This window comes from Pinus tabuliformis, chromosome 1_1, assembly GCF_031772625.1.
Source record: "Pinus tabuliformis cultivar Carrire ecotype Pingquan chromosome 1_1, CPIR1, whole genome shotgun sequence".
Taxonomy (NCBI): Eukaryota; Viridiplantae; Streptophyta; class Pinopsida; order Pinales; family Pinaceae; genus Pinus; species Pinus tabuliformis.
Window position 1 is genome coordinate 86627990 of NC_142297.1, and position 12658 is coordinate 86640647.

Here is a 12658-nt window from a genome sequence, read left to right on the forward strand (position 1 = left end):
ATTTAGGTGGGATGCAGCGCACTTTGACCATGGAGCAGGTGAGATGGTTCAGTTTTGACCAGTTCTGAGTAGTTTTTCATGGAGAGCTTCTGGGAGATGATGTAATCAGCTGACCTTGTTCTTTTAGGGGTTGGAACAACACTTTTAGGGACTTATGAGTGCTTGGTTTATGGACATTTATGATTGTGGTTGCAGTGCCTAAAAATGTCTATAACAAGGTGTTGTGGTCACCAACAACCCCCCTCTTTGATTGGTATTAGCAATAACACCAAGCAAATAGGGACCCTTAACAAAACCCCAAAAAAGAAAAAAATGTTTTATCAAAATTTTTGTATTTTGACTCCCTAAAGCTATATCGCATCGCGAGAAGAGAGCAAGATGTTTTCCTATGCGCATAATAAGCTGCGAAGAAGCGACGCGAAATTCATCGCATCGCTTATATTGTGAAAACGCTCTTAAATAAAAATCTCAAGGCATCGCCGACGACCGATATGCAACGTCGCATATCGCAACATCCCATAAGCAGCACACAATGATCATGATTAACTGCGATCTGCGATATCGCGATCTGCGATATTGTGATCTGCGATTTGCGATCTGTGATGAATGCGATCACCAATTCCTGCGATGACACATCTTAAATGACACAATCCTCGATTCTGCGATGCGAGTCACAAAAACACTCATCGCAAAATTTCCTCGACACAGTGTTCAAGGAAAGCTGTCTGCAGACCAAAATTGGGCGCGCTCCTTAAAAGAATTTAATGATTGTACGCCAAAGTATCTGAGAAGGATTGTGTTGTGTTTTTCTAAGAGTCAGTTCATTATGAGTGTCATGATTATGCATTCATTAGAGCTAAATCTTTCATATCAATCTTTTCGTCATTACTCTTTTCCTTTGCGTAAACTGTAAGACAGCAACTAATATAAATCAATATGCAGGAAACATCTAAGGAAAAGGGGAAAGCGTCAATACTCGGAGAACAGAGAAGAGATGCCTTCGCAAACGGATGCCGCATGCAGCAGGACCGCGGATTCCAGAGTATCACTCAACAGAGACTGATGGAAATAGACTATCCAAGACTCAGAGTCAAAGGCGCACAAAAGCAACATGTTCACAAAAGATCCTGAAGCTTAGACTGGGTAAAGCAAAAAGAAAAACGCTAAAGAGGGAAAACGCACCCGAAAAGCCTGGAACAAAGAACGGAAGCAGTTTTCAAGACAGAAAATTGTTCAGAGAGAAAAGTCACTAACTTGTTCAGTCATTCGCGAGGCCGGAAACCGAAATAGCAACAACACAATCAGTTTGAGAGACATTTGGGTTATTACCAAGTATACACACAGTGGATACACCAAACCAGAGGAAAATATCTTCCAGTTTGTCAGAAAGCGGTGCCAGCGCTTGTTATTTCTATTTCCGTAACTCAAACGAAAGGAGAAGACAAACAGCCGACTCTTCCCAGGTGAATGTTGCATTGCTTACAGCACTAAGGAGCAAATACAAAAACGGTTAGAAATTAGATTCAATTTTTAGAAATAAATTTGCTTTAGTAGAAGGGCGGTCATTTGAAACCGTGTCCTAAATTTATGTAATTAAGATTAATTAGTTAGTAGTATTTAAACCCTTCTCAGGCATTTGGAGAAGGGTCCGGAAATTTGTCAAAGAACTTGTCCTCAGAACATGCACTTTTGCACCCTCGGAGGGGGTTTTTGGTGAATGGATGGATCGAGATTTATCAATGTTTGCATTTAATGTCTGCTACTGATGTTGCACTTTTGTACTCTTAGTAGATGTTAGAACAAGTAGAGATAAATCGTTATTGCTTGAAGCTTATGAGTGGAACCAGTCATAAATGGTACTTTTATCTCTTGACCAGTTTCTGTTCATATTCTTAAAGTGATATGCAGTTTTCAGTTGTTTATATGTTAATGCATGAATGTGTGGGTTACCATTTGGCACTTCTGTACGGTGGAGTCATTTATTTGTGCTTGATATATGAATAACTTATTATGCGATATGCTGTTCACAACTGTTTTGCTTAACTTCTTATGCAGAATGGTTTATCTTAATTGATTTCTATTCTTATGATAGTTGAATGATCTTTATTACCAGTTATTGTTCGAAATCTCTTTAGATCGCATAATAGAAGAAATACACCCCAGGTTAGCGTAGATTAGATGTGTTTTTTTTATTAGATTACAATAGCATAGAGTTACTTTAGAAGTTTGAATTAAATTAGATTAAAATACTCTTAGATCAACACCATCCAACTCTACACACACACACACCCCTTAGATTGGGAAACTGGTCCCATTATCCCCAGTCGGACCCGCTATACCAAACGGATAAGGAGCTGCCAACCAAGGTCCGGACTGGGTGGGTATCCCCCTTGTTGTCGACCCGATTTTCGGGGCTTCAACATATTTGGCGCTAGAAGGAGGGCCCGAACTATGAATGGAATCTAAATCAAAATCTAAATACCATTCTGAGAGTAAATCGCCCTCATCAACTCCCCCGACTTCCCTAGTACGTTTAAATCCAGAGTCAGAAGTCGCTCGAGTATCAACCGCTACTACATACCCTAATATTTCAGACCAATTTATCATTGAACCCCCTGAAGTTCAAACTCTGATTCGCAAACTCCAGGGATTTTCTATTTTTACTCAGAGGTCTGATAAATCTCAAAGTAGCGTGACTTCGCAGTACAATCCTGCTCATCCTCTGACCAGATTAAAGAGTGAAAAATTTGGCATCCAGCCAACTGAATTCCCTCTTCCCACCAGGAAAAGAGCAAGGAAAACACCACCAGAGTCTGACAGTGAGACTCTTTCATCTACATCGTCCATCTCAACTCCCTCACCGCGAAGTTAGCCACCCACGTCTTCATTCCAAACCACTCATCCATCTTCCACAACCCCTCCTCTTCAATCATTAAAGATCATAATATCTTCATCTTCCCAGCATCAGGGATCATCCTCTTCACTTTCATTTACTAGCAGCTCAACGATGGCCCAGTCTCCATGGAACAATCCTGGGGCAGTTTTAATGCCTCCACCCCTGAGCCCAATACCGGCCCATCCTGAGAAATGGCTACCCAAATTCAATCCAGAAGCAGGCATGCTAGCTGAAGAGCATATCAATAATTTCATGCTTTCTGTTAATCTCAACGGAGTTACCAACGAGGATGCTGTCGTCCGGCTTTTTCCCTACACAATGCAAGGGACAGCTGGGTCATGGTAATTTTCATTACCTTCCGGGTCTATCACAAGTTGGGACATTTTTCAAAGTCAATTCATTACCAAAGTTGGTGATGATAGATCAATGGTGACATTAATCAATGACCTATCCAATCTTAAAGCCGAGGCTAGAGAACCCATCAAATATTTTAATTTACGGTTAAATAAAATCCTCAACAAAATTCCTGCTGCTTCCCAGCCCAGTGAACAAGTGAGATGTGAATGGTATATTACTGCCTTACCATCGAACTTGGCAATCTTCGTAGATAGGGCAAATAAGACAACCTTAGTTGAAAACTTGACAGAGGCGATAGCAGTAGAAAAACGCGTAGTGGCCCTGGAAAAAATGTTTGCGATAGAGGAACGCAAATCTAAGAAAGTCTCCTACAAGGAAGACCCCAAGAAGAAACAATCGAAAGATCCTTTCGATTTGGAAGGATTACAAAAAGTGTTAAAAACCATGTCCAATGAGATGATTGACATAAAGAAACAAGTAGCAGAAACTTCTTCGAGAAAGCCCTACAGAGCTTTTAAAAGAAATCCTTCAATGGAGGTGAAACCGCCCAATGCTATCTCAAACGTCGAATCCGAAGAAGAAGAAGAAGAAGAAGAGAATACCACTGAAGGGCAGATTGATGACGAAGAAGTTGTGGAACTACAAGGAATGTGGGATTTCATCCTCCCACAAGAAGAAGATCAAGAAGCATTTCCGGTTAGCACACGAAGCAAAAATCAACTTGATCCTCCCCAAACTACCCCTAAGCAGAAGGGCGCAAGCCCTGCAACAAAAGATAAAGTCGCAACAAAGAAAAAACCGCTAAAGCGACTCAATCTAGCCCAGTCCAATCATATCAAACACCTCCATCAAGAACACTGATTGTGTCGGATGAAATGGAGTACAACATTATTGATGACATGAAAAAAAATAGGGCTAATATCACTCTTTATGAGTTGAGCAAATTGAAACATCAACAGAAGATAATGATGAAAGAATTACATGCCGTGCCTGCTACATCTTTGCCTACAGCTGTAGCTTCCCACAACACGGGAAGACCTCCAACCAACACGATCAATAAGATTGACCCAAATGACACCGCCTTGATTGGAGGAAGATCAAGGTCTCACACTCCCCCTTTTCTTCTCACTTATGAATTTTTCAACAAAAACGTGCACAATTGTTTGGTAGATTCTGGTGCTTCAACGAATATTTTACCCAGATCAATATGTGCCAAGTTGAACGTTCAACCGCAAAAATCCGCAGTGCGCATAGTTCAGCTTGATCGATCCCAAGTCGAAGTGATTGGTGAACTTAATCAAGTGACCATAAGATTGTCGTCTAACCCAAAGGTATGTTAGGTTATTGACATTCTAGTAGCTGATATCCCTGAATTCTATGGCTTAATTCTTAGCAGGGATTGGTCCAAAAAACTCCATGGATACTTCTCAACTGACTGGTCGCACATGTGGTTACCCTACAATGGTAAACCGAATCAAATAAAGGTTGAACGAGAGTTACAACAGAAGTACATAGTGACAGAATTGGAGGGAGAAAATGAAGCAATAGCATACAACAACAGTATCATAGGAAATTACTCGGTAGATTCTTTCCTCGGCAATTTTAATGCTCATACCTCACCTTACTTAGAAAATTCAGTTTTGTCCCAAGTCGAAATTTTTTCCCAAACTGATAATTCGAAGTGTGTTAATTTTTTAGATAACCCTGTAAATACATCTTTGTTTTGGAAATTATATTTTGACGTCTCTAAATCTAACGAGGGAGCAGGAGCAGAATGCGTTCTGATTAGCCCAGACGGAAATAAGACCATGCTTACGTGCAGGCTTGAATTCGATTGCACAAACAATACAGCGGAATACGAGGCCTTGGTGCAAGGCCTATACAAAGCAATCGGGTTGAACGTTAAGTACCTTCAAGTCTTCGGAGACTCTGAGATTGTCGTCAAACAGGTACGTAACACCATACATTGCCTATCAGGTCATTTGAAGCACTATCAATCTTTAATACAAGATCTGACTGCACATTTCATAGCATTCAATATTTCGTCAATCCCAAGACTCCAAAATGCGAGCGCAGACCTGTTAGCTAACGTAGCCTCTAGACTTATTCCCTCCGAAGATTTTAGTCCAAATAGATTCTCAATAGAATTAATTTTTAGACCGTCCATCCCTGACAACATTACAAACTGGAGAGTATTCAATGACGATCCAGACATTGTAAATTTCCTCACTTCTGAAGGATCCTACTCAAATCAAATAATTGACGAAGACCATCATGATCACCAAATACAAAAAAATAGCACTGATAATGCTATACCTAAATCGGTGGTTAAACTAGAAGACTTATATGATTTGAAAAGTCGGTTTAAAAGGTCTACCAATTCTAAGCTGTACAGTTCTACTCTGAACTACGATTTAGTAAACCTAGGAACCGATGAGAAACCACAAAACGATAATCTAGGCCACGCCTAGCCCCTGAAGAAAAATTAGCATATATCCGTCTTTTGAGACAATACAGACATGTTTTTGCTTGGAACTACGATGAGCTGAAGACATACGACACTTCTATAATTCAACACACTATCCCTATGACTGACAATGAAAAACCTGTCCAACAGAAGCTTAGAAAAATCCACCCCAATTTAGAAAATCAGATAAAAACTGAGCTAAATAAGTTATTGAGAGCCAGAATAATCTTCCCCGTCAGACATTCCAAATGGGTCTCCAATATGGTACCCATTAGAAAGAAAAACGGAGATATTAGGATTTGTATCGATTTCCGGAATCTCAACAAAGCCTGTCAAAAAGACAATTTTCCCCTCCCACCTATGGAGCAGATATTACAGGCAGTAGGAGGCTCAGAATTAATGTCTTTTTTGGATGGATTTTCAGGATACAGTCAAGTGCTGGCAAATCCCGATGATTAGTTAAAAACCACATTCCGAACTAAATGGGGCACATACGCATATCGGAAGATGCCATTTGGTTTGATCAATGCCGGTGCTACATTTCAGAGAGCCATGGACATCGCATTCAAAGGTTTAGTCAATAAATCTGTAGTGATTTACCTGGATGATATAACAGTGTACTCCAAGAAGCGAAGCGACCATCTCAAAGACTTGAAACAAATCTTTCAATGATGTTTAAGGCATGGGATTTCACTTAACCCAAAGAAATCTTTTTTCGCATTAAGTGAAGGAAAACTTCTAGGATTCATAGTGTCAAAATCTGATATTCACATTGAACCTGACAGAATCAAAGTGTTAGCCTCTCTCATAAACCAATAATAAATCCAAAAATAAATCAATTAATTAAATATTCCAAGTTAGGAATTTGTGCCTAACTCTTGGGTTGTTCCTCTAAGATAGGAGTTAGTTTAGGTAACTCCTATATTGGTGTGTCTGGTGAGAAATTATCTCAACCAAAGGTGTCTAAGATAGCACGCACTATCTTGAGAACACTGTCTCTCATGTATTTATTTGTAACACTATTCAATTAATTTGTAGAGTAATGAGAGAGAACATGAGGCTGAAGCCTTTTTCCGCCAATATTTTGTCTCTGTTTTTTATGTGTGATTTATATTTTTTTCTGAGTTAATTTCTTTTCATCATGTGGTATCAGAGCCAAGTTAGCTAGTTTGTTGTGAGAGGCGTGTGTTGTGAGCCATAGCTCCATTTGAGACGACGATCTAAGGAGGAGGTCCGCACTGTGCCACCGTGGATTCACTGAGCGCTTTGCTGTAAAAGAAGCATGGTTGTGGCGATCCGCCCCTCAGATTTGCATCCGTTGGAACAATCTTGGTCCGACCTGCCGGATGTCTGAGAGGTGAAAGGTGAGTTACGTATACCTTGATGCTGCAGAGAACTTGTGAAGTTGTGGAACCTGTGTCAGAGGCTAGAGCCCGTGTGATAAAAAAAAAATATTCTCATTGTTTGATCATCACATTTAGCGACTGACAGATCCTGCGTTGACAGAGGTAAACTTCTGACATTACAATTTTTGGGTTGCAGCGCTCCCCTCCTCCAACGAATCGCGCCGTGGTAAATGTGACTGTCTCTCATCTATAGAGTTCATCTACGATAGAGGGCCAATCGCGTCGTGGTAAATGTGACTGTGTTCGGCTCATAACCCTTTTGTAGAATAACAGTCACTAACCCGAATGCCTCGTGTTTTCCCGATCTTGCACAGCTGAATCCCATGAAGCACTTCGAATATTTTCTAAGAGTTCTTCAGCTTTCTCTATAGTTGCCATTTTCATGGCCATACTTACCTCTGCATAATTATTGTATCCGAGCAATTTCGCTCTCTCTAATCGAAGTCTCAAAATCTGATCAATAACTGGAGTGCCGGAGCCATTGACCACCGTCCTATTTATCTTCAGATGCGGAGTCCCTCTACTTATTCCAACCCTGCTGCTAAAACAAAGGGAAAATCCCGTCACGCGGCCGGTAGCGATGACAGAGTAGTTCAATTGTGTATTTTTCTGTAATCTGTTTGCAACAAATGTTGCCAGATTTGTAGAACAGCGTGAGAGCTATTGCTAGGGAGTTAAAAGTAATATGAGAAGGTGTGGCGCCGTAGTATGCTTTTTTATAAATAATTTGTTGTTTGGAATGTATGCTTGTTGTTTTCATGCGGTTTGGTACAGATGAACAGAGCCCGAGCTCTTAGTCAAGCGGCTCAAATTTTACAGTTGTTCAAGAGTAGCCTGAAAGATCCTCAGAATTCCATGAAAAACTGGGAAGACTCCATTGTTGCACCTTGCAATTGGGATGGAATTACATGCGACAATTCTACAGCAGCAAACTTTTGAATGAAGGGCCAACATTTGAATTATTGTTGGCAGCTTTGTAAATGAAATTGCGGAGCCATCGAATTGGACTAAGTTATGAAATGTCGTTACCCACTGGCGAATTTACTGCTTCGAGCTCCAGTGCCCTCCTCAAATGATTCGAGCTTTCTCCTGCACGCCGACCAAATCGCCAAAGTCAACTTTTTTTTTCAGCACTCTTAGTGGAGTAATATTTTTAAAAGTTTTATGCTGGGTAAATGCGCATTTCCAAAACGTGAGCTTTTACTTGTATTTTTCTTAAGCCTGATGCATAAAAATGAATGAGTGGTGTAATGTGAAGTGGAGATTTTATTATGTTTGAGTGGGCATAAGTTAGTTAAAGTGTGTTTTGGAGAGATAAGGAGTGGAAAATATTTTTTTAATTTTTGTAATGAGGTATGCCGTTTAAAGTGTAAATTTTTTGGAGTGCTTTTGGGAGATATAAGGAGTGACATAAGAAAGGAGATATAAGGAGTGACATAAGAGAGATGATAAGTAAATTCTTTTTTGAGAAAAGTCAATCATATATTTCAAAGTAATATTTTATTTTGAGAGAGATTTTGAGAGATTTTACTCAAAGTTGCTTCAAGTATTTGTGAGCTTGACATTCTCATGGCTTGAGAAATTGACAATTATGTACTCCAAAGTTTAATAAAGATATCATTTTTTGTGTTGATTGTGTCCTAGATCCGCCCGAAATTGAATAAGGGGATCTTAGGTACACGAAGAGTGTATTTGTGATGGCGAGTGTTTTTATGGCTTCATGTTGTTGCTTTTTTATTTGTGTCTAGTTTTGACACATAAATGATCTCATTTAAAATACATAAAGTTCAATGCAAGCAAGCACAACACTTGTAACAGAATAGTGTCAAGGAAGGACAATTGAACTCAACACTTGTATCTGTGCAAATACAATTCATAATCATAGATTGTCAACATCAGCATTCTACATCAACAAGCAAATTCACTTAATCAAGTTAAAGCATTTCAAAGCAAAAGTCTACATTGAAATTTTTGCAAACAAATTTAAGAACTTGTAAATCAAATTCCAATCAAATTGAATTGTACGGGTGCATTCTCGGTTGAAACCGACACCCACGTCTTGATTTGATCATAAGTCAAGCACGTTCATTCTCTTCAACTTAGTCAAATTAAGACAAGTGAATTCCTTGTTTTATGTGAGTCATTAAAATCATTGTAAGTTTTTTGGGTGCATTTTCGACAGTGTTCGACACCCTGTCCATGAGTTTTAACTCCTTGACACAACCATCACAACAACCAAAACAAGTTCAACTCTAACACCAATCAAGCAAGTTGAGTTCGTCATCAAGCGAGCGTGAATTCCAGAAAGTTCTAACAAGTGTTCTCAGCAAGTACAATAAGCCACAAATCAAGCGAGCGTGCCATTCAAGTTCCATAGCAAGCGAGCCTGTCATTCAAGTAAAGTGAAACAGTTCAAAGCACGACATCTACAACAAGAGAGCCTGACTTCAAGTGAGCAAGTTCAGATGGCGCAACATATTCAGTTGTTAAACATTCTTCACAGTTTGATCATCTCCAGTGATGAAGACATGGTGCACGTCAGCAAAGAAACTCTTGCTGATATTTCACGGCATCTACAGCAAACGCATGAAACCATTGAGTTTCTTCAGCTTGAGTCCCAACTTCAAAGGAATGAATTGCAAGAAAAGAGTGATACTTTCAAGTCTTTGAACCATCCAGAAGATAACTCATTCATCCAAACAACTTCAAGTGTCGAAGTTGTTCATGAGCAAATTTCTTCCAAACCCATCATCAAGCCTTGGGAAGAGATTCAAAATAACAAGAATCGACGAGGCTTAGGATATGTTCCTGATGACACCAACTTACAAATCCCAGATTATTCCAAGCCAATTAAGTTTGTGAGTGCAGGATTTCTTGAACCACTCACCTCAGCAGGTTCTGCGAAAGTTGCCGACAAACAGAATTGTACGCAACCTAAAGTTGAAGTCCAATCAAAGTGTTCTCATTGTCAAAGAACCTGTCATATGGAAGATCAATGTTTTGATCTCCATCCTTGTTGCCATTGTGGCAAGCCCAATCATTCCTCAGAAAAATGTCGCAACCAACAAAAATCAGGCAGATTGAAGATACATTATGAATGGATCGATCCTTGGGAATGGTCATCCACAGTCAAAAGATTGTCTCAGTTCTACAACCGACTACAATCATACATAGTGCAGCCAGCAGTGAACCGATGATGGTACTCTCATGCAATTGAATGAGGGAGTACAACAGTGAAACTCTCCTACACCTGAAGGGGGGGAGTTCAGATAAATTTTGGAGAAGATTGTCTCTCCTTTCAGCTGACAAAGGGGGGAAAATGTCAATGAAATTGACAAGTGGTTGTCAGACTGAAAGTCTCGACAACATCAGCGAAGTAGCCAGTGGGCATCTTCATCAGCCAGTGGGCATTTGTCATCAGCAGTGAGCATCAGCAAATTCGCCAGTGGGCGATCGACAACCAAAGCAGCAGTGAGCAGCTTTCATCATAGCAAAAGCAACATTGAGTTGTTTTTCGACATCTTCAGCCAGTGGGCGATCATCATCAGCAAATACGCCAGTGGGCGTTCATCAAATTGTGTCAGTGGACACCGGATGCTGTTTTCAAGCAAAGGACAGTTGGATCCTTTTGCGGCTTGGCACATGATGGAGTTGTCAAGCGTCCCTCTGAGATGAATCAGTCATGCAGCTGGCTCAGTCTCTTCATTTTGCGGTTTGTTCAGCATCCAGATTTGGCAGTTTTTTCAGGCAATGTTTTTGAGGATCAACATGAGAACTTGGAAGATGGTTCCTCGTTCTTATTTTGGATTTTTCATTGAAGGGGGGAATGTTAGCCTCTCTCATAAACCAATAATAAATCCAAAAATAAATCAATTAATTAAATATTCCAAGTTAGGAATTTGTGCCTAACTCTTGGGTTGTTCCTCTAAGATAGGAGTTAGTTTAGGTAACTCCTATATTGGTGTGTCTGGTGAGAAATTATCTCAACCAAAGGTGTCTAAGATAGCACGCACTATCTTGAGAACACTGTCTCTCATGTATTTATTTGTAACACTATTCAATTATTTGTGTAATGTGTAATGAGAGAGAACATGAGGCTGAAGCCTTTTTCCGCTAATATTTTGTCTCTGTTTTTTATTTGTGATTTATATATTTTTCTGAGTTAATTTCTTTTCATCACAAAGAAATTTCCGAAATATCCATGCCTCATAACAAAAATGCCATGCAATCTTTCCTTGGTCAAATCAATTTTGTGAAGAGATTTGTCCCAGATTTCTCACGTATTGTTTCTCCTTTGCAAAATATGATAAAAAAGAATTCAAATTTTAAATGGGGTCAAGATGAGCATGAAGCATTCAACTTGATCAAACAAGCCATCATTAATGCTCCATCTTTAGCAACCCCGAATTTTTCAGAATCTTTTATCTTATACACGTTTGCCTCAGCAAAATCTTATGCCGCGATTCTAACTCAAGAAAATCAAGAGAAAGTGGAAGCTCCAATCACATTTTTTAGCTCGAATTTACAAGGTGCTGAACTCAACTATTCAGACGTGGAGAAACATGCATATGCTGTTTTCAAAGCGATCAAATATTTCAGACCTTTTTTACTTAAAGCCCATACTAAGGTCATAGTACCGTTTCCAGCGGTAAGAAACCTTCTGATACAGAAGGATGTGGGCGAAAAAAGAGCAAATTGGATCACCGCTTTACAAGAATACGATCTTGAGATCAAACCAGAAAACATTGTAAGAGGTCAAGGCTTCTGCAAAATGTTAGCTGGAGCATCGCAAATTCCAGAGAATGCATCTGAAGAAGTACATACGTATGAGGTAAGCCTAAACGATGCAGAATCATTATATGCTGACACCATTTATTATCTTAAGAACGGGTATGCTCCATCACACCTGGATCACACCAAGAAAAGAGCTCTGAGGTTGAAAGCTAAACAATACCAGTTCATAAATGATGTTCTGTTTAAAAGGAATTACGATTCTGTGCTTCTTAGGTGTCTTGAGAAAACTGAATCCGAAAAGGTTTTGCAGGAACTCCACGATGGACCAGCAGGCGGACACTATGTTGGAGATGCTACTGCACATAAAATCTTACGTGCAGGATATTATTGGCCCACACTGTTCAAAGACTCACACAGTCATATGAGGAAATGCCAAGTCTGCCAGACTGCTGCAAGGAAACAAAAGAAACCGTCCATGCCACTACAGCCGGTAAACATCGAGCAACCATTCAGCTAGTGGGGCTTGGACATAATAGGTGAGATCGTTCCTCACTCTTCTAAGCAGCATAGGTACATCCTCACGACAACAGATTATTTTACTAAATGGGTAAAAGCAGTTCCTCTCAAGACAGCTAATTCTGAAAACATTATTGAATTCATAGATCAATTTATAATCACTAGGTTTGGATTGCCAATGGACTTAATGTTTGATAATGCTTCATACTTTTCTGGAAATACGATAACTGAGTTTGCACTTAAAAGAGGGTTCAAACTGAAATATTCGGACAACTACTATCC

The 12658-nt window shown here is 39.7% G+C and overlaps 1 protein-coding gene across 1 annotated transcript in view; it reads right to left on the minus strand.

The window, feature by feature from the left end:
• LOC149211759 (uncharacterized) overlaps positions 1–12658 on the minus strand; it is a 78922-nt gene that overhangs the window by 18692 nt on the left and 47572 nt on the right. The window contains exons 4-5 of the mRNA XM_089388473.1: positions 8156–8215; positions 7523–7742 (exon numbers count right to left, since the gene is read on the minus strand). Of these exons, the coding sequence (XP_089244599.1) occupies positions 7523–7742; positions 8156–8215 (280 nt within the window). The remainder of the gene's footprint in view (positions 1–7522; positions 7743–8155; positions 8216–12658) is intronic.